At 40.0% G+C, this 23,780-nt stretch overlaps 1 protein-coding gene across 6 annotated transcripts in view; it reads right to left on the minus strand.

Annotated features, from left to right (window-relative positions):
• The window catches only part of SYNDIG1 (synapse differentiation inducing 1), a 196,213-nt gene that overhangs the window by 94,422 nt on the left and 78,011 nt on the right, over window positions 1–23,780 (minus strand). For all 6 annotated transcript variants that reach the window (XM_079123899.1, XM_079123900.1, XM_079123901.1 and 3 more), the window contains exon 2: window positions 20,149–20,708. In XM_079123899.1, coding sequence (XP_078980025.1) covers window positions 20,149–20,628 — 480 coding nt within the window. In that variant the 5' untranslated portion in view covers window positions 20,629–20,708. The remainder of the gene's footprint in view (window positions 1–20,148; window positions 20,709–23,780) is intronic.

Raw genomic sequence — 23,780 nt, forward strand, 5'->3', positions numbered from 1 at the left:
GTCCTTCTGAGAAGACCTTCTGAGAAGTCCTTCTGGATCTAGGAGCCTATGTTTCTTTCCCCTCATTGCATGGCTCCCTTGTAGCAGTGGGCCATAGACCATCAGCCTCCTAACTTAGGCTCCAGTGCCCTTGTGGGATCAGGCTGAGACCCACTGTGGAGATTTGCCTGACTTCCTGTCATTCCTCATCTTGCTTCCCTGCTTACTTGCTGGTCTTTCCTAAGTACCTTTTTGGGAAATCACTTGCTCACAGGTCTTTACATCCGTGTCTGCTTCTGGACAATCCACCCTAATTCAGCTGTGTCTGATGAGACAGAAATGAACAAGTAAACATAAACACAAATAATGGTATTTAAACTGAGAACCTGGATGCTGAGAAGTCAGCAGAAAGCAAGGTAAAGAACATTCCAGCCATAAGGAAGGGCTGAGAAGGTCCTGGATTGGAAAAGTCTATGCAGTAGCTGAGAAGTTGAATGAAGCTACTGAGAAGCAAGGGTGTGTGAAGGCAGCAGGAGGCAAGAACTGCTTGTGGTGCTTCTCAGAGGTCACCTGAAGGGGGTCTGAATTTTTTTTTAGTTGTTTGGTAAGCTGTTACCTAATGGCATTTTAAAAAGGATAAAAACTAAAGCAGAAAACAAAGACTCAACCATTGACTTCTCTATCCCAATGGTTGGCTTCTCTCTTTCTCTTTTTCTATTAGAAATATTACAATGAAATTTCACAGAATCTATCATATTGAGACATAAACAAATTCTACCCAACCTAAGACAATGGAGCCTGGAGTGCTTTGCTAGAAGGACAGCTGTCTTCTGTGATTTGACCCTCAGTTACAGATGGCTCAACCATCTTATCCCCACACCCTCCACATTCTTAAAACACCCCTGTTATTTCTGTAAAATCCTTCTTGACTCTATATTTCACAGTCTAGTCTTTTATTAGTGTCACATACATGGTTATCAGATCCAAAGAAATGAATTCTGTTTCTCAATGTGCTTTTTTTTTTTTTTTTTTTTTTTAGTTCTGGTTAATATTCTCTTACTTCACACATTCTATTTGTTTTATGGTTGCAAGACTCCCACCATTTCCCCTGGTAGATCTCACCTTTCCAAAAATGAGATTTCTAATTATCTGTCCTCTAACATGTAGTACTCCCATAGGTTGGCTTACATTTTGCTCACGAAAACCCTTTGAGGTGCAGTGTGAAAACTGTACTGCAGACTCTGGGGATGTTTTTCAATTAACACCACTGTGCTACAGCATGCTCTTCTTGTTTCGAAGAGGTATTTTTCTTAAGTGGACAGAGGCTCGTTTTCCTATCAAAGTCAAGCCAGTACATGGGACACAATGTAATTTGCATTCTCTAGGAGGAAAACATCTTATCTTTTGGGATCTTCAGCCTACTACAACTTGCAGGTCAGTCAAGCTTCCAGCTCTCCCTCTTTCCTCCACTTAGGCATGAGAATATGTGTGGCATTAAAGAGTAGCCCAGACAAAAATCATTCGGTATACTTTTCGCAGTGAGGTCCTCTTCCTTATCTCCCTCCATTCCTTTCTGTTTCTCCCAAATGAATAAAAACCACATATACCATCATACCAGTTTCCACCAAATACTAATGTGCTTGTTCTTTATCTGTGAGGACATAGGCTCCTCCTTCCTCTTAACGGTTTTAACAGGTACAACTTCTCAAAGAAAATCCCTCTTTTTGTTATTTAGGAAATCTATTAAATCTTTTAAAAATCCAGGGCACTGTGCATTAGAGTTACATGATCTATCACTCATGACAGTTTTTTTTTTCTTTCTTATATGACAGTTTGTGAGGCACCCCAAACTATTTGTTTTCAGATTTTTTAAAATGTTTTTAGGAGATATTGTGAAATGGTTTGCTGCAGGGATTAAAAAAAAGGAAGAGAAAGGTTGGTTAAAATAAACATTAGGAGCTGTGAATCTAGATCAGTGGCAGAGCGCTTACCGATCACACACAAATTCCTTGGTTTGATTCCCCGGCACTGACAAACAAAAGTTTGGCTTATTGTTGGATTTTAATGATATATTCTGTCATTGTTCTTCAGCAGTGTGATTAGTAAATATCTGAATTGTAATATGAAGACTAGTCTCTTGCTACCCTTTGAAACCAACCCATTTTCATCACTGATACTTTGAATTCAAAGAATTTTCTTCTTCCATTTTTAAGTCTAAAGTTTATCAATACTTTTTTACTCTCATGATTATCTAATATGATAAGTAGGAGAGGATTTTTTTTTTATCATCACTGGTCAAATTGGTATTCCCAAGTCTCAAAAGTAGTTACTGAAGAAGCATATTTTATATACATATTAAAGAGTTATTAAAGTATTCCAGATACTGGCAGGTCTAGGGAGAGAGATGTTTTAATCAACCATTGGGAAAATCTGCATTATAGGGAACTCCAAAGGATTCTTTTGATCTGTACTGGATTTTGTTCGAATTACTATTACTTGAGATGAGAGAATTTCGGTCAAATTTGGGGAAACTTAATAAACTAAAATTTCATTTAGAATAAAAACTCTACTGGCATTTATTCAAAACTGAATATGAAAGATATTCATCACAGTTATGGTCCTCCTTTTCATTGTTATTCAAATTACATTTGCCACAATTACCATGTTAAAAAGCATGCAGCTCATAGCTACATGTAAATATAGAAAAGCCAGATTTCATTACATTAATTATGGCCTTATAAGAGATTCAAATTCTCTGGCAATGGTTCTCTTTACTGAGGCAGCCACAGACTGCCCCTCATAATTTTCACTAGTGACAGAGACCACAATCCAGAGATCCCATCAGTACAAGTATGAAAAATTACAAAAGCTCTTTTCTTTAGCATACACATTTGGTTTGATGTGCCCATGTCTTTGTTTAACAAAAAGAACTTCAGAGAAACATGAAGAAAATCCCCTTGCACTATTATACTGGAAGGATTTATCATCTGGAACACTCCCTTCTTTTCATGAAATGATTATGTTAGACACTACAGTGCATTTCCTTACATGCATAAGATGAAAATATATGATGATAATGTAAAGATAATGATTTTCATTATTTGAGAAACATGCCTTAAGTTACATATTTAAGAGAGTTATTCTTGATACAGGAAATTAAAACATTAGATGGCATACAGTTATTCCAATCATGTTTATATTTCACAAAATATTTTTTAATTTCTCTTTGGAAACTGTAAATATTTGGTATGTCCTCAGGTGTGGCAAGTACTCCTTTCATGAAAGCAAATTTAATTGCTAGATGAGCAGAATTTATACATGAAATGCCTCATGAAGAATAAGGTGGTTGCTGCAGTTTGTGGAACAGAAGATGAGATGTGACCACAAGGATGTTAAATGATTCCCTTGTGTGAGTGATCCAACATAGATCCAAAGTAACTGGAGTATCTAAATACATTTCTCTATTTATAGACATCCCAAGTGAGAAGAATAAGTAATTCAATTTTCTAATGTCATAAGCAACTATTTGTCATATAATTTAAAGATAATTAATTTGATTAAAATTCTTAATCTAACCCCAAGCCATCTGTATCTAAACCCATATCTTTGTACATATCTGATGCATGCTGGGAAATGCATGCCCAGAAGTTCAGATAATGTCCTGCAAGACTTCTCAGATGGCAAAGCAGGAAAAGGCAAAACCTGTTCCCATTAAACAACTAGACAAAACTGTCAAAGCAGTCAGATCAGGGCTTTCAAACTGACCATAGGTCAATAATATGTTAATGATGTTTACTTATGAAAAGCAATGGAAATTTGAGTAAGAACAGCTGGAGTCTGTGCTGTTCTTGCATTGGGCAGCTCCACACCCACCTCCAGCTTAGTTCATGGAGTATTTCTACTAGGTTTGGGCTGGCCATATAAACAAGGAGCTTCACTGGTGGGAGGGGCTGAATTGACTAGGAGCAGAAGATGGAAAACCCATGCCCAGCTATAGATGGGAGAAGTTTGAGATTCTTCTAAGTTAAGGAGAAGGTTGGTTGGGTCAAATGGCAAACTGGAGGGTAAGCCAGGGACTCCTAGAAATGAGCAAGTTGTAGAGAGGCAGGGACATGGTAAAATCTCTCTCATCCCTGGCTGACCTGCTGGCTCAGATGAGGCAGGAGGGAGCCAGGTGGACAGTAAAACCTGAGCAGATTGAGAATTGTCTGCATCTAGAGTGCATTCACCCAACCATGCACAGGTCTGCTGGCAGAAGGTGAAAGCTGTATCTACTTGAAGTACCTGGGCTTGATTTCTAACCAGTAATCAACTGGCTGATGTCTAATCTATGCAGACCCAAGGGTGAACCCCAGGAACTCAGATTGAACAATAAAAATAAGAGTACAGTAAACAAACAAAACAAACTGAGAAGAAACATCAATAGTTGAATACTGCAGAGGAGAAATATTCTACAGATACAGCCTAGGCAAGTCATTAAAAAACAAATAAAAAACCAAAACCAAACAAACAAACAAACAAAAAAACCCTACATCTACAGCAATTTGAAAGAAAGAAAGAACCAAGTAGCAACAATAAACTTAGGGAAGAAAATTTGATCCAAGTTTACGACAATGTAATATTTTAAACATCTAGTTGTATTTCAACCATGTGTACATGCACAGAAACAGACACACACACATGCACACTCTTAAGAATTAAAGTAAAACCTGCTGACAATGATTTAATACAATATCAACAGAAGGACAAAAACTATTAAAATAATTAGAAAATTATGAAATTGAAAGTGCATTCTGAAATAAAAACTCACAAGAAAGGTGCACTAGCAGATTTGCCACCACACATTTGAAAAATAAGTCAATTATACAACAGAACAGAAGAGAAAAAAATATTAAAGGAAAATGACAGAACCTCAAACATCAGTGGGACATCATCAAGCACACCAACATATATCCAATGGGAGTTTGAGAAAGAGAAGAGAGGAAAGGCAGGAAATGTTGAAGAATTAATGGTCCAAAGCTTTCCAAATTAATCTATACACTCAGGGAGCTCAATAAATCTCAATGAGGAAACGCACAAAAAAGCACACTAAATTTCTGAAAGACAAAAAAAAAAAAAAAATCTTGATGGCTATAAGAAGCTATCAGTTGGGGAATAAGACTTCTCCAAACGGGAATTAAAAGTTCAGTTTGTGTGTGATTTTTCCTATGAAACAATGAGTCTAGAAGGTCATAGTGACATATTCAAAGTGAAAAAAGAATCTGACAAACAAGAATTCTACAACCTCGAAAATAAGATTGACCTTTACAATGTTAAGGAATGTTCCCACTATCCCTATTTTTTCTAGTGTTTTGAGCATGAAGGGATGCTGTATTTTATTGAATGCTTTTTCTGCATCTATTGAAATAATCATGTGATTCTTAACTTTTAGTCTGTTGATATGGTGAATGACATTTATTGATTTCCGGATGTTGAACCAACCTTGCATCCCTGGGATAAAACCCACTTGATCGTGGTGCACTATCTTTTTAATATATTTTGTATGCGATTTGCTAAAATTTTGTTGAGAATTTTTGGCATCGATGTTCATTAAGGATATTGGTCTGAAATTTTCTTTCCTGATGTGTCTGTGTCTGGTTTAGGTATCAGGGTGATATGGCTTCATAGAATGAGTTTGGGAGGGTTCCCTCCTCTTCTATTCATGGAATACTTTGAGGAGTATTGGAGTGAGCTCTTCTTTAAAGGTTTTGTAGAACTTGGCTGAGAACCCATCTGGTCCCAGACTTTTCTTTGTTGGTAGGCTTTTGATGACCTCTTCTCTTCATTGCTTGAAATTGATTTATTTAAGTTGTGTATGTCCTCCTTGTTCAGTTTAGGTAATTCATATGTCTCTAGAAACTTGTTGATGTCTTCGAGGTTTTCTGTTTTGTTGGAGTATAGATTTTCAAAAAGACCAGAGACCCTTCATCTTATAGAAAAAAAAGTAGGTCCAAATCCTCAACATGATGGCTTAGGATCAGACTTCCTTAACAGGACTCCCATAGCACAAGAAATAAAAGCAAGAATCAACAACTGGGATAGATTCAAACTAAAAAGCTTTCTCTCAGCAAAGGAAACTATCAGTAATGTGAAGAGAGAGCCTACAGAGTGGGAGAATATCTTTGCCACTCATACTTCAGATAGAGCACTAATTTCCAGAATCTATAAAGAACTCAAAAAACTCTACACCAAGAATACAAATAATCCAATCAACAAACGGGCTAAGGAAATGAATAGACACTTCACAGAAGAAGATGTACAAGCAATCAACAGATATATGAAAAAAATGTTCAACATCTCTAGTAATAAGAGAAATGCAAATCAAAACTACCCTACGATTCCATCTCACCCCAATTAGAATGGTGATTATCAAGAACACAAGCAACATTGGCTGTTGGCTGAGGAGTGGGGAAAAAGGTACATTCATACATTGCTGGTGGGGCTGCAAATTAGTGCAGCCACTCTGGAAAGCAGTATGGAGATTCCTCAGAAAGCTTGGAATGGAACCACCATTTGACCCAGCTATCCCACTCCTTGGCCTATACCCAAAGGACTTAAAATCAGCATACTACAGAGATACAGCCACATCAATGTTCATAGCTGCTCAATTCACAATAGCCAGATTGTGGAACCAACCTAGATATCCTTCAATTGATGAATGGATAAAGCAACTGTGGTATTGTATATATCATGGATATCACTCCATAAAGAATGAAAAAATTATGGCATTTGCAGGCAAATGGGATGAAATTGGAGAATATCATGCTAAGTGAGATAAGCCAATCTCAAAAAAAACAAAGGACGAATGATCTTGCTGATAAGCAGATGATGACACATATGGGGGGTGGGAAGGGTTTGTGTTAGGGTTAGAGTTAGGGTTAGGGTGGGGGCAAGAATGGAGGAGTACGAAGGGCTGTATAGAGGGAAAAGAAGGGTGGGAGGGGTGGGGGGCAGGGAACAAAATAACAGAATGAATCAAACAACATTACCTTATGTAAATTTATGATTACACAAATAGTATGCCTTTACTCCATGTACAAACAGAGAAACACAGTATCCCATTTGTTTACAATAAAAAAAAACACCTAAAAAATAAATAAATAAGGGTGAACATAGAGACATTCTCAGGTATAAATAAAAACTAAAAGAATTTGTTCTTAGCAGATCTGTCATATAAGAGACAGTAAAAAAAGTCTTTAGACTGAAGAAAATGACACCAGACGGTAACCTGAATCCATAGGAAAAGACAGAGAATACTGGAATCAGAAAAGATGAGAAGAGTAACTTATAATGTATGTAAATATATATATATTTTCCCGTCCTGTCATATTCTTTAAAAGACATAATGATATACATCAATAATTAAAAACATCAGGGTGGAGTTTTGGTCAACATATGTAATGTATGCATGACCATATGAACAAAGTGGAAGAGAAATGGAGCTATATGAAAGCATAGTTTCTACATTTTATCAAATAAAGTTAGCATTAATTTGAAGTTAATTGTATAACAGTAGATGCTTATCTTAATCTTTATAGAATGTACTAAGAAAATAACTAAAAGTACAGTTATCTACTAACAGAGAAATTATAACATATTTAACCCACAAACACATTTAACCAACAAAAAAGTAGTAAGAAGAAACAGATACAATAAGAACAAAACAATCAACGATACATATAGATAACAAAAGTGAAAATGGCAGACCTAATTCCAATCATATAAAATCATATTATGCAAGTGAACTACCTATTCCTATCTAAAGACAGAGATTGTAAGACTGAATTAAAATGATAAGCTCTAATTATGTGCTTTTCACAAGAGACAACACTTTAAATTCAGAAACAAAAATTAATTCAAAGAAAGAATAGAAAAAGATATTGTCATACAAACACAGAAGAAAGCTGAATGACAAACTGACATGATGGAAAGGACAGACAGACAATCCACAAAAGTGAGTGATCATTTCCAACATCCTTTTTCAACTGAACAACAAGGCTGATAGACAGCCAGGATAGCAGACATGAAGGAGCATATAACCAACCGGACCTAACAAATATTTACAGAATATGTCACACAACAGTATGAACACTTATTTTCCTCCAATGTGGACAGGGCACAGTCTCCAGAGCAAGTGCATATTAGGTAATATATCAGTCCCAGTCAATATGACAGCTAAATTAAACAAACTGTCTTCAACCAGAATGATATTGAGTTAGGACTAAATGATAGCAAGAATGTGGAAAATCCCCAAATATTTAGAAATTTAACAGCACGTTAATTAGTAAAATAACAAGTTGCAATGCACCATATCACTAAAGGACAATTTCAAAAAAGAAGAAAGCAATACCATACATGGAACATAAGGAGAAAATAGAGAAAGTAGCTGACACATTGAACACCCATTTTTCATTAAAAACAAACTGTTCAACAAAGTAGTAACAAAAGGAATCTTCCTAAACCTGATTAAGAGCATCTACAAAAACTACAGCTAACATCATCCTTGAACATAAAAACCTGAATCATCAAAACTTTACCTTTTCCTTTCCTCCACTATGATCAGGAATAAGGCTAAGTATTCATTCTCTCCATTTCTATTCAACGTTGTATTTGAGTTTTAGCCAGTGCAATAATGTGAACAAACCAACCAACCAAAACCCTAAAATTCCCCTTCTACTCAATCAGTGCCTCAAATGTCTCTAGGGCTATGAAAAATAAATTTCCAAATGTTATCAATCATTTCCTGAATTCTTTCTGCTTCCTCTGGGTCCAACTGTTCTATTGGTTATTGTTCTTTCCCATGCATGATTTTGTATTTTCTTCCAATTTTTTTGAGGCCTCTTCCCTTTTTTCATATTCATTAATGAAGCATATGTATGGGGCTACATTGCATTTGTAAAATTCTGTGTCCCTCCAACAGATTCAAATCTTTAAATGAGAGGGTCCACTCCAAGGCTTGGAGGGCCCCAAATGAGGATTCATAGAAGTGAAGTAGTGTCCTAGACAACCCAGGTCTATATTTTTGTGCTTCACGTGTGGACTCCGCACAATGATGAAATGGAAATTCACTATAATATACATGTTTCCCCTAATGCAGTAAGAACATCATTAACACCTGGAGATAAGCCTTGAGTCATAGGTTTGTGTCAGCTCCAAGGGCTGCCAGCAAAGCTAACTATGTAATCTTGGAAATACCTCAAGTTTCCACTCACGTACATAGGATGGGACCATAGTGTCTCCTGTCCTCCAGTGTTGTGAGGACTAGATGGCAGAATGCATATTAAAGTGTCTGGCACAGAGTAGGTACTCCCTAAATCCATTGTTTCCATTTCCCTGTCTTTCTTCAATAAAGAAAGTCTCAAGCCACCATGGGCACTGGTGTTTAGATGATGACAGGACCTATACTTTAAGGATACCAAGTACTTGTACACTGTCACCATAAGTGTCGATAATGTGTTTTGCAAAATTTGGTCAGTTATATCTGATAGTGTGAAGACTGTAAGCTCTCTTCAGCAGGGCTCCAACACTTCATTTCATCCTTTAAACTCCAGGTGTACTTTGTAGAATTACTTAGTATTTGTCCTTGAAATTTCTGTCTTCAAGTTTATTTGGTGTGAGAAGAAAGAAGCAATTTCTTACTGTTGGTGTTGTTGAGGCTGTGGGTTTAGGTCCTGGATGGGGACTGGATGAAGCAATAATCACACCAGGGATGATCTGTGGGGTTGGGGACGACACCAGGCAGTATTATCACCATCCAGGGTGTCTGCGTGCACCCAGGCAGGATGCCTGTCAGGTAAGACAGAGTGCAGCAGGGCAGTCTGAAAACCCTCGGAGGCCTTACACTCCCCGATCTCATATCAAGCCACAAACCTGACCTACTTGGTAACTAACAGCACATTCATCTTAGGGTACAGTAGGGAAGATCCTAAAACATCGGCTGCATTGGTGAAGACCTTCAATAAACATCCTGGAAAGTAGCTACAGAGCCATTCATACTACTATCACACCGCAGAGCCAACTGAAGACTCTGTCTGTATGGTATTGCAGAATCGTGTCTCAGGCGAGCACAACCTCTTTGGATCTCGGAACCATTCTGTATTCAATGCCAGGAATGAGCCCCTCCTGGTAGAGTAACAAAGGAGCAGGTGAGAGCCAGACAGCCTAGCTCTCAGAGTAAAGCCATCAGGGCTTGGTCTTAACCAGTGCAATGGCTGAATTAAAACTGAACTGGCAGTTAGCAGTATCCATTTTCTAGTAGAATTTTCAAAGACCTTAAAAAATCACATTTTTTTTTTCTGAAGTAGAACTTCCTTCTGGAAAATAGCTCCAGATCAATATTTACCATGTTTTTGTTTCAGTCACAATATAAGCATGGATATTGTCACTCAATTACATGCTTTTTTAAAAATATGCCAAATAGTCTGCACTTCCTTGCTCTGTACTGTATATCTCAGTACAGTTTTCAGTACTGATACCCCAATTTGTTGCCACATTCCTCTGCAGGTATCCCTGCAGATTCAGTGTATTCACCATTCTGCTGATTCAACTAACCAAGAATGAATGGAAACTATTTGGGAAAAATTACATCTGCACGGCAAAGTACAAACATTGTTTTCTTATCATTATTTCCTAAACAAACATTCTTTACACGGAATTTATACTTTTATTAGGTTTTGTAAGTTGTCCCAAGATGATTTAAAGTGCATGGGAGGATGTGCATAGGTTGTATGCAAAATCTACACCATTTTACATTAGAGATTTGAACATCTACAAATTTTAGTATCTGCAGGAGGTCCTGAAACCCATCCCTATGAATACAGAAGGACAATTGTATGCTGACTCCAAGTAATCCCTCCATATTGACTCTGGGCTTGGCCATGTTACTTGCTTTGACCAATAAGACAACAATGTGTGATACAGGCAAAGACTTGAAAATCCCTTAGACACTGAATCTTACCCTCTCTTGCTGCTGTTTGGACTTCTACATTGGCTGCCATGTGATGAAGCCTGAACTAGCCTTCTGAATGATGAAAGAAATGTGGTCCAGGTCACTTTTCGTCACTCTAGCCAAAAGTCAGTTAACATTCACAAACACAGATACCCAGCCAGTCGGCAGCTAACTGCAGACAAACAAGTGAACCCAGGTAAGACCAGAAAAATGAACCAGCTAAGCCCAACTCAAATTGTTGACCACAAATTCAAGAGCTAAATAAATACTTGTTGTTTTAAGTCACTAAGTTCTGGGATGATTTGTTATGCAGTAGATGCTAACTAATACATATCCCTTTATAATTACGTGGAATGGAAAAAAGTTATACCCCAGAAGAGTTATTTCATATATGATGACAATTTGATTCAGTCATTAGAAGTGACATGCCTGGAATAATGGAATAAAAAGCACCATTGCTATATATACTTGTAATAATGTTTTCTGGGAAAATAACTTTGTTTTCATGAAACTCCTAAAGGACCATGTTAACCACTGTGGTGATCCCCTAAAATATTCAACAGCATCAGAGGAAAAAGAATAGTTATAGTTTCTTGATCTCTTCTCCTCAGTCTATGGGGAGTCATGTTTTGGTCTGGTGGAATTGCTTGGAAGAAGGATGTTTCTCTAAGAAACAGTCCCAAATTTAAACAACTTATGGTTCTATCACTGTCATTAGAAAGTACATTTCACAAAGAATAAAATCATGACATTTGCAGGTAAATGGATGGAACTGGAGAATATCATGCTAAGCGAAATAACTCAATCCCCAAAAAACCAAAGGCCAAATGTTTTCTCTGATAAGTGAATGATGGGGATGATGGGGTGGGGAGGGTGTAAGGGAAGAATGGAGGAATGTTGGTTGTGTAGAGGGATATGAGGGGTGGGGAGAGGGGGAAGGAAAGATAATGGAATGAGACAAACATCATTACCCTATGTACACGTATGATTACACAAATGGTGTGATTCTACTTCGTGTACAACCAGAGAAATGAAAAGTTGTACCGCATTTGTGTACAATGAGTCAAAAAAAAAAAAAAAAAAAAAAGAAAGAAAGTATCTTTTATGGCAAAGGAATTAAAGATAACATGCTTTATCTTACTATTATAATCAGAAGTCACTCTAAAAGTATTTATACAGAGCAGGCATTATTATTATGACCAAAGATTCCTGTTAAAAGAATTGTTTCTGGTGGATTATCACTCCTGCTGCTGCAGCAGAGGAAACACGATTATGTGGTAGAGCTCACTTTCCCAGACATCTACACCACCTGTCAAAGCCTTGGACCTACCAGGATTGACAAGTATGCCTCCCTTACCACCACCTCCCAATTTCTGTCAGAAGAAATTTCCTCTGGAGACCTTTGCAGAGTTCTAAAATTCACATCAACTGGCTGAGGTCATTGTGTGAAAAACCATTGCAATAAAATGGACACAGGATTGCCAAAACTGTGGTTTCAGATATACTATGAATCTAAAAATTGCAATTAAACTGGTTGTGTTTACTGACAAGCTCAGTCAGAAGCCTATGCAAGTGTTAAAGAGGGAGGAATAGACTTCTTTTGAGTTCAGTCCTTTATGAAGCAACAGGAAGGAAGTTGTCTAAGAAGACATTCTGATTTGTGGTTACTCAAGGAAAGTGTGTGGATGTACTGGTAGGGAGGGATGGAATAAAAGCCACATGAGTGAAAGGAATGATGGAGATATTCAGAAATTTCTTTTACTTTTTCAATCTGGCAACTATTCCAAGCCTTAAACTGCAGGGACATACTGCAGCTTGGAACCGATTATTCAAAACTCTAACATACCTGGGGAATGACTGGAGGAGGTGGGTTACTGGGGACATACCCTGGAAAGGTTCATCTTTCCTGTGGTCCCTTCGCCTTTCTATCTGTGCTTCCTGGCCACCATAAATAGAGCAGCGGTCTTCTACCATACTCTTCTTCCATGAAGTTCTGCCTCATCTTGGGTCCAGAGCAATAAAGTGGGCCCCATCACAGACAAAACCTCTGAATCCATGAGCCAAAATAAGCTTTTTCTCCTCCAAGTTGTTTTTGTCAGATATTTTGGTCACAGTAACAAAAGCTCTCTTACTCACCTTCTTAATAACATAAGCAAAGACCACTCTGAAAATATTAATACAAAGTAAGCAGGATTCTTGTGACTAAGATTCCCATTGCCATATTATTAAAATAATTATTTCTGGTGGGACCCCAACAGGAGCTCTCTGCATCCACTTTGGTCCTATCCACGTACGCCTCACCATCTCCCCTCCATCTCTCCTACATCTTTGTCCCAGTTTACAGTCAGAGCAGCTTCCTCAAACACATATCAGAACATGGCCCTCCTGCCTGAAACTCATTCATGGTTCTCCAAGACTAATGGCAGATGTCAGGGCACACGGTCTGCAGTTTCCAATTCCTTCAAGTTATGCCCTGCTCACTTTGTGTTGTCTCTGTGAATGAAATTTTGGCGTATTCTCTTAGTTACTCTGAATAGGTCTACTCAGGTCTAGCAGCATGGCCCATGTGATTGTGACAGCAATGAGGCTAGAACCAAGCATGGGTGACAGTTCCAGATGCATTTTCCAGTCCTCAGTTCACTCCTACCAAGGGCTCCTTCTGAGCTTTTCACCCTGTCCTTCTTGTCTTATATGCATTCAAGTTTTGACCTGCCTGAATTCAGCCTCCATTAAATGGTTAAGGTCCTCAAAAGAGGGACCCCACTTTCTTCTGAGGCAAGTCTCCCCCATGCTTACACAACCCAAAGGCCTCAACATTCCCAAGCAGTTACTGACCCCCTGGGTCATTTGTGTCTGTGCTTACCATGTCTCTTTGGGCTAGAATTCTCCCTTATCACCTCTCAAGCCTTCTCATACCTGTCCTCAAGATGCAGGGATAGAGGTGCCCATTCTGAAATGCCCTCATTCCACACACTGAGCTTGGAGCCCTATCTTCCCTTGGAATGCATTCAGAGCCAACAGGGTATTCCTTCATCGGAACTCCTGTGCTAAGTTCAAATTGCACTTGGAGGTGTCTACTTCTCAGATTTATGCTGGCCAAGCAGCATTTAGACTTTTGCTTTCAGTCAAACACTCAGACCCTATAAAACAGCAGACACTTGACACAGGCTCTTGGACAGAAGGCAGCACACCTTCCCAGCTTCCCCAAGGCTCTGGCTACCCGAATGTCCCTTATTCTTCAGTTTACAGGTATTACCAGTGTCAAGCTCTCTCCTCTGACTTCCTGCCTGCCTGTCAGGACTGTACTCTCTTCATGGGATTGTTCCTGCATTCAGTTTTACTTCTCTACTTCTGAATTCCCTCCTGACCACAGCCATCTTTTTCCAACTGCACCTAGACCTCCATAGGGCCTCCAGTCTTGACTCTGCTGGTCTCTTAGGCCCTTCCGTCATCCCTCTTTATGGCTTCACTGACCTATCTGCCCAGTCTGGGACCCCCTATAGATGAATATTAAGATTTTCATTTGGATGTCCCCAGAAAGATCCTGTGTTTAAAAAAAAAAAGGTCCTCAAAGCAGCAAGGTGGGCTTTTGGGCAATGAATGGATCATGAGAACTCTGACTTCATCTGTGGATTAATCCACTGATAGTTGAAAGGGAGATTGATTACTGGGGGCATGTCCAGGAAGGGTTTTCCTTCTTGACTGCTTCCAGCTGCCGTGAGCTGAGAAACTTTCCTCCACCACACTCTTCTGCCACCATATTTCTTCCTTGGAGCCAGCCAACCAAGGACTGAATCCTCTGAAATGTGAGCCAAAATAAACTTTCCTCTGAGTTGTTCTTGTCAGGTATTTTGGTCACAGGGTTGAAAAGCTGACTACCACAGTGGGGCTGATTCTATCCAATCCTACCCCTTCTTGTTTTCTCCCTCCCACTTCATCTTACAGGCAGAAGGCTCCTACCAGGAGCCTCACCTGCTGACAGATGGCCACATCTTGCTGAGGAAAGTCACAGAGCTTGGGGTGAGATCACATTTTCCCAGAAACTATCAATGCAACTTGGCATTTTCTTCAGGAGTCTCATCTTGAACATTAACTGGCCTCCCAGTCACTAGTTTCAACTATCTTCAAGTTCTTGAAGCTCCCCTAGCTGTATCTATCCTTGGCCCAATATGGACTAAAAATGGACCTCTTATTTCTTTTCTCTTCAATCTAGAGCTTATCTCTCAGATAAGCAGCAAGCAGACCTCTCCTGAAGGGCAAGTTCTCCTGCACACATAAGAGGTATGCATCCTCTACTTCCCCAGCAGGCAGCCCTAATTCTGAATCCTCTGCCATGGAATATCTCCTCTCTCCATCTACAAAATGTTCTTGCCCACCTTAGCCAAAACTAAACACCCTTTCCCTTTGACCACACACCGCCTCCTAAAGGTTTGCAATTTGTTTCTCACCAAATTGACCAAAAATGTGACCCCTCATCTGACACTCATGTCCTGGGAGAATACCCTTTCTGCAGTGGAGTCACTTCTCAAGCTTGGACAACAGCCTTCTAGCTGACAACCCTGCATAGCACTTGGCAAAACTCCCACATTGGTTCTCTAACCTGTGGAGTGGGGGTTATTATGGTGAAAAAGGCTAAATAGAAGCCTCTGGAGATGCCTATACTTTTGAGTGACTCAAAAGCAATACGGGAATCCCTAAAGGGATTGCAGAAATTAGTGTCACCATGAAGGACTTGAAGGATGCAGGGGTGGTGATTCCCACAACATCCCCATTTAACTCTCTATTTGGCCTGTGCAGAAGACAGAGGGGTCTTGGAGAATGACAGTTGATTATTGTAAACTTAATTAGGTGGTGATTCCAATTGCAGTTGCTGTACCTGATGTGGTTTCTTTGCTTGAGCAGATTAATACATCTCCTGGTACCTGGTATACAGTTATTGATTTGACAAATGCTTTTTTTTCCATCTCGGTGCATAAGGACCACCAAAAACCATTTACTTTCAGCTGGCAAGGCCAGCAATATACCTTCACTGTCCTTCCTCAGGGGTATGTCAACTCTCCAGCACTGTCTCACAGTTAGTTTGCAGAGATCTTGATCGTATTTCTCTTCCACAAGGTATTACACTAGTCCATTATATTGATGACATTATGTTGATTGGACCAACTGGCAGGAGATAGCAAACACTTGCTACCTTGCTGGTGGAACATTTGTGTAGCAGAAGATGGGAAATAAATTCCACTAAAATTCAAGGGCCTTCAACTTCAGTAAAGTTTCTAGGAGTCAAGTGGTGTGGAACTTATTGAGATATTCCTTCTAAGATAAAGGATAAATTGTTGCATTTGGTCCTTCCCACAAATAAGAAAGAAGCACAATGCCTGGCGGGCCTATTTGGATTTTGGAGGCAGTACATTCCTCTTATGAGTGTGTTACTTTGGCCCATCTACTGAGTGACTGGAAAAGCTTCTTGCTTTGAGTGGGGTCCAGAACAGGAGAAGGCTCTGCAACAGGTCCAGGCTGCTGTGTAGGCTCCTCTGCCACTTGGGCCATATGACCCAGCAGACTCAATGGTACCTGAAGTGTCAGCGACAGATAGGGATGCTGTCTAGAGCCTTTGCAGGCCCTCATAGGTGAATCACAGAGGAGGCCGTTGGGATGTTGAATCAAGGCCCTCCTATCATCTTCAGACAACTACTCTCCTTTTGAGAAACAGTTCTTGATCTGCTACTGGGCCTTAGTGGAAGTTGAACACTTGACCATGGGCCACCAGGTTTCTAAGACATCTGAGCTGCCCATCATGAACTGTGGGGTATCTGACCCACCAAGCCATGAAGTTGGATGTGCACAGCAGCACTCTATCATCAATTTGAAGTGGTACATCCATGATTGGGCATGGGCAGGACCTGAAGGCACAAGTAGGTTGCATATGAAGAAGTGGCCCAAATGCCCATGGTTCTTACTCCTGCTCCAATACCTTCTTTCCCTCAGGATGAACTTATGGTGTCTTGGGGTGTACCTTATGATCAATTAACAGAAGAAGAGAAGACTAGGGCCTGGTTTATCGAGAGTTCTGCATGATACAGAGGTACCACCCAGAAGTGGACAGGTGAGCAATGCTGCTCCTTTCTGGCACAACCCTGAAGAACAGGGGTGAAGGGAAATCTCCACAAAGGGCAGAACTTTAGGCAGTGCATCTGGTTGTACATCTTGTCAGGAAGGAAAAATGGTCAGATGTGTACACTGACTCATGGGCCGTAGCCAATGGTTTGGCTAGCTGGTCAGGGAACTGGAAAGAACATAATTGGAAATTAGTGACAGGGACATTTGGGGAAGAGGTATGTGGATAGAAGGCAAAGGATGTGAAGATATTTGTGTCTCATGTAAATGCCCACCAAAAGGTGACCTCAGCAGAGGAGAAATTTAATAATCAGATATGATGACACGATCTGTGGATAGCAGTCAACCTCTTTCCCCAGCAACCACTGTTATTGTCCAATGGGCTCATGAACAAAGTGTTCATGGTGATAGGATGTGTGGGCTCAGCAGCATGGACTTCCACTCACCAAGGATGATTTGGCTACAGCCAATGCTGAGTGCCCCATTTGCCAGCATCAGAGACCGACACTAAGCCCCTAATATGCCATCATCCTCTGGGGAGATCAGCCAGCAACCTGGTGGCAGGTTGCTTATATTGGACCACTTTCATCATGGAAGGGGCAGCAGTTTGTCCTTGCTGAAATAGACACTTTTTCTGAGTATGGCTTTGCCTTCCCTGCATGTAGTGCTTCAGCCAAAACCACCATCTGTGGACTTACAGAATGTCTTATCCATCATCACAGTATCCACACAGCATTCATGTTCCTAAAGCAGGTGATTTGATAGATGAGGAAATGGACTTTTGAAATGTAGTTATAATGCCAGCTAGGTGGCAATACCTTGCAGGGCTGGGGCAAGGTTCTTCAAAAGGCTGTCTGTTCTCTGAATCAGCATCCACTATATGGTACTGTCTCTCCTATTGCTAGAATTCATCAGTCCAGGAATCAAGGGGTGAAGACAGGAATGGTATCACTCACCATTACCCCTAGTGACCCAATAGGAAAGATTTTGCTTCCTGTCCCTGTAACCTTATGCTCGGCTGGCCTAGAAGTCTTAGTTCCAGAACAATGAATGCTGCCAGGAGATACAACAATGATTTCATTAAATTGGAAGTTAAGACATCCCTCTGGCCTCTTTGGGCTCCTCATGCCTCTGAGTCAGCAGGCGAAGAAGGGAGTAATGGTGCTTACAGGGTGATTGATCCAGTTAACCAAGGGGATATTGGACAGTTACTCCACAATGGAGGTAAGGAAGTGTACTCCTGGAGTGCAGGAGAGTCTCCTGCCATACCTCTCTTGGTATTACCCTGTCCTGCTATTAAGGTCAATGGGAAACTACAACAACCCAATACAGGCAAGATGGAATGAAGGTGTGGGTCACACCTCCAGCTAGAGCCAAGACCTGCCAAGGTGCTTACTGAAGGTAGAGGGAATACAGAACAGGTAGTAGAAGAAGGTAGTCAAAAACACCAACTTTAGTCATGTGACCAGTTACAGAAAGGAGGATTGTAATTGCCATTGATATTTCTTCCCTATTCTGCTAAGAATATGTTTGTGTATACTTACATATGCATTAAAAGGAAATGTTTGTTACCCTCCTGTTAGTCATCATATAATGTAATATTGATTGACTTAATATCAGTAATGTTTTTGTTTTTTCTTCTATTCTAGGGAAAGAACTAGTGCGTTTTTAGTTGTACAAAGGATAGTTATGTCAGGTGGAATTGTGACTTTGTTATTGTGTTTATTTGATGATTAAGTATGATGTAAAGAGTCATATTTGGATATCAGTGTGACAAGGGATGAATGTGTAATGGTCAATTTGAATGGTCAACTTGACTGGATTAAGAGATGCAAATGATTAAGAGGCTTCTGAGTGTGTCAATGAGGGTGTCTATGAATGATTGCATGTTGGATACTAAACTGAAGTGCAGACCCTCCCTAAGAATGGGGAGCTCCATCCAATAGGATGGTGGCTTGGGTGAAATAAAAGTTGTAAGAACAAGGAAGCAGCAATAGACACAAGCTCAGTTTTTCTTGAATGGGTTATTGATTGGTACTGCAATCAGACTCTCACTTCTTCACTCTTCCAAGGCAGACTCTGCCAGTGATTCTCCAGGGTTTTTGGAATTCTTTGGTATTTGATTAGGGTAGCATCATTGAACCCTCTTGTTCGGAGGCTTCAGCCTCTTGGACTTTGCAGCTACTTGTTCCTCCAGCTCTCCAGCCTGCAGACCACCATTGTGGACTATTCAGCTTTTGATCAGGTAAGCCAATCTAATAAATCCCATTCTTATAATCATACATCCTGTTGATTCTGTTCCTCTAGAGAACCCTGACTAATATGTCTTCCCACGTGGCACCTCCTTGAAAGGACAGATGTCCTGCATAACCTTCAGTCACTGTGCCCTATGTCCAATGTGTGCACTTGAGCACATGTGATTCAAAGGCTCTTATTTGTCCCTAGTCTACTAAATAAATAATCTGCCTTTGGCTGATGATGTAGTTCAGTGGTAGGGTGCTTGCCTAGCATGTGCAAGGCCCTGAGTTTGAATAAAAAAGGTTTGTCTAATATTTCAATTCCCTTTTCAATTTCCACTGTTTCTTCCAGCAGATTTTAGCTATACTGATCATCTCTTAAAGGAAACTTTGAAATTCCAAGTAAGGGCAAAAATATGTGTCAGCCAAAATGCTTCCCCAATTATCCCCATATATGCATCTCCAGCCCTGCGTGGTTCTAGGACTATATGTTACTCCCATCTTGCTCCCTTTGCCACTGACCTGTCTCTTAGGGGGCTTTCACAAGCAGGATCCCCAGCTGAGCCACCAGTGCTGGTGTCTATTGCCCATCTGTGTGGCTTACTTTGGGTCCTCTCTGACCACAATGACTGATTCTTCATCCCCCTCATCTTTCTCCACTCCTTTCATCCTTCACAAATACTCAGGAGTGAAAAAGCACCAAGAATGCCTTCAATTTCTCTGCATTTTTGTTTGAGAGCTTCATTCTTTAACTTTCACTTGACAGTCAATAGTACCCCCCAATCCTCACCACCCCATTCCAGAAGGTCCCCCATAAGCACATTCTCTGACCTCCAGCTCTTGTAATTCTTCCTCTTCCTCCACATCATAGGACAAGGTGTGGATTTTGATGTCATCAGCTGAGAGGTCAATGAACTTTCCATCTGGGTACTCCAGGCTGTCTTTGGTGGGTGACCGGTCCTCAATGAAGGTGGTTTCACAGCAGTCGGCAGCCACGCCATCCCCCCAGGAGCGCAGCACTCCCTCTGAGTAGAGGATGATGTTGGGACGGTAATGGGACTCCACTGACTGCTGCAGGGTGTTGGGATCCAGCAGCTGCTGCACAGGCTCATTTCTGCTGCTGTCCAGGTTGGCTGGTGCTGTGCTGGCCACCATCCTGCGACTCTGGTACTGGGGCGCTGGATAAACGGACACCAGGCCATCTCTACTCTCGGCCATGAAGTTTCTGGTGTTAATCAAGCCATTCCTCTTACCAGCATCACTGATCTTACTGTGCACCAGCACACTTTTCTGCTCGATGATGCCATCCATGGTCCTCTTCCTCCCCAGCTGGGCGTCAGGCTGGTGAGTTGGACTCACAGGTCACACTTGCTTCATGGGACCCATTTCTTCTGTAAGAGGAAAAAACAGAGATGAGCTTGAAATTTCATTTGAAACACAAAAAAGCTCATCATCCAGACCCATATTGTTTCAGATTGTACCAGTCAACCAGTATGCACAGTGGCTGTGAGACTGAGATAAATATGCAGTCCTACCTGTTCCTGTGAATTTTAAAAAGGTTCTCTCAGGGCGGCCAGCCAGAGAAAGCCAGAAATTGATTGCCTGCATTTCTATAAAGTTTCTGCTTCCAAATGAAGAAAACTGCAGGAACTGGATCCATTGCAGCTCTTCAGAACCTCTGATTGCTAACAGACATCCTGAAACCCATGGGTAAACTCAATCACATTAGCATCTTGCTTGTCCACAGGGAAATAAGACTGCAAATCTGTAATGTGGATTGACTATTCCCAGGAACACAGGTATTCAATCAAGCAGAAAATCACACACCCAAGGAAGAAAGGGTTTAAAATAATGTCTCACACAGATATAAGAGGACAAATGACAGGAAGACTCATAACATGAGTACTGTACCTGGACAAAATTCCCCCAAGTATAAGTGAGAACATACTTGCATGTATGTACTGGTACATTCTGGAGTACGTATTAAAATAAGCTCAACACTTATACATCCTGGATTTCCAGCATGACCCCAGTCTTGCTAAATCTCCCCTGCCCTGATTTTGTAAAATATCTACACATTTGGGAGACCATTAAGAAGTACTCCAAACTTTGTTCTCTCTAGATTGTGTTCCTATATATCTAGGCATGCAAATCTGAAAAAAGAACAGGAAGGGAAAAGGGCAGGAGGGCATGGGGAGAAAGGCAAGAAGAAGAGAAAAGGGAGAGAGAGGAGGAAGAGGAAATAAATTAGAGCTTAAGATTTTAGGAAAGATAATTTCCTCAGGCTTTTACTGTTTGCAAGTTAATAATTGTTATGCATGAAAGCATTTCATCTAGGGTACTTCTGGTGCTCTGACTTTCTATGAGATTTAAGACTTTTCTTAATTATAACTGCTTTATTTGGTGACACACATAGTAATCTAAAATTGAAGGTTGACCAACGGAAAAGAGGTACAGATGACACCTTTGTGGCTAATTGATAAATCTGAAAGAACATTTCAAATGAATAGTTCAAACTACAGTACATACACTAAGCAAATTATTATTAATAATATGATACTGTGTGCAATTTAAGAAAGGTCAAAAACACACCATCACCTCTGTTTATGTGGTTTTGAAATCTCTCTCTCTGGAGGCACATTCACAATCTGAGAACTAAAATCATTAATTAAACTATTTAACAAAGACCTTCTGGGTGCCTGTAACATTCCAAACAGCACATATTTAGGAATCACCTTTGTACTCAATGATCTTTCAAGCCAGCACAATGTGCTCGATGGACTACTTCTAGTTCAAGTACTTAACTTCTCCAATCTTCCTCCTACTGCAACAAAGTCACTAGCTTGCTATCCAAATTGGGTCCCTCCTATCATTTGTGATTGGTTGGATGTTCCCATAAGTCTAGAATAAACTCGAAGCTCAATTCAGTTTCTCTGACTGAGCTTCTACCCAGATCAGTTGTAAATATCTTGCAGAAGATAAGTGATTATGTTTGTTCAGATTCTATCTCCTTCCTGAAGTTGTATGCTCTTGTCCAACCAGAAGTAAACTTTCCACTTGCCATTGTGCCCTCTTTCATCTCTTCTTGTTTTCTTCTTACCATGACCATTGTACCCTTCTCCACCAATGTTATACTGTTCCTCCAGCCCTTCAGACCAAAGAATCACCATTATCTTTTCCTTTTCTTGCACCTTCTTGAACAGTCTCCAGTGTTATGTGATGAGAATGATCACTAATCAGTTATGATCTCCTTGAGCTGAGTCTCAAAGCTGAATCCAGCATTAGGACATTTTGAGACTGGCACATTTTAGTCTCTTCTGTGCTCTCTACAGTTTGACACCCAAAGTATTGCTGAGACCCAGCAGTTGCAGCACCACCCAGGAGCTTGTTAGAAATACAAAATGGTGGAAGGTGTGCCTCAGTGGTAAAGTGCCTAGTTTGCATGGATGAGGCCCTGTGTTCAGTCCCTAGCATCATAAAAGAACAACAACAACAACACAGAGCCTTGAGTAGAACTTAAAATCTGAATCAGATCTTCATTTTAGCATAATACGTGTGACTTGCTCTGCACACTTAAACCTTAAGGGCAAGTGTTGCTCTATTGAACAAGTTGCTCGATTTTACAGTTGATTATTTACTATTTTTAAAAAAGTATTCTAATGAATACAGGTTGAGCATACCTTATCTTAAAATCCAAAATCCAAAATGCTGCAAAATCAAATACTTTCATCACTGACATGACACTGCAAGTGGAAAATTCCACACCTGACCTCACATGATGGGTTGAAGTTGAAACTCAAGTCAACTAAAGATGCTGAATAAAGTTTCCTTCAGGCTAGGTATATATGCAGCATAAGTGATTTCTGTGTTTAGACAGGGATCTATCTCATTCCCATGATATCTCTTTTATATATATATATATGTATTAACTCTCCAAAATCGAAAATAATCTGAAATTTGAAACATTTCTTCTGGACCCAAGTATTTTGGATCAGGGAAAATTAATCTGTATATCAAATCACTTATATTCTTAAATAACAACCTTTTGCTTATTGAATTGAATTTTTTCATCTTTGAACTGCACAAATTATGCTTAAGTTTGAAGAAAAAAGCATCGAAATTAATGGAGTTTTATTTTCATTGTGACAATAATGAGATATTTCTTACTGTGACAATAAGAGATATTTCTTCAATATCTCTTTCAAGACTGGCTTGTCATCTGGATTGTCTTTAACTTTATAATTCCAATGAGCTCATTTCCATCCATTTTCACTTCTACCCACTCCTACATGTTAACGGCATTTCCCTGAACCCAAGTTCATCAACTCAGAGATAAAACAGAATGGTCCAATGCTGCTGCAATACAGGATAATTCTTGTGGCTTTGCACCAATGCACATGGTAGTTTTGTCCCAGAACAGACTATTATTCTCCCAATGCCTGGTCTTAACAGATATTTCTGTT

This window comes from Sciurus vulgaris (assembly GCF_902686455.1).
Source record: "Sciurus vulgaris genome assembly, chromosome: 2".
In the NCBI taxonomy this organism is placed as follows: domain Eukaryota; kingdom Metazoa; phylum Chordata; class Mammalia; order Rodentia; family Sciuridae; genus Sciurus; species Sciurus vulgaris.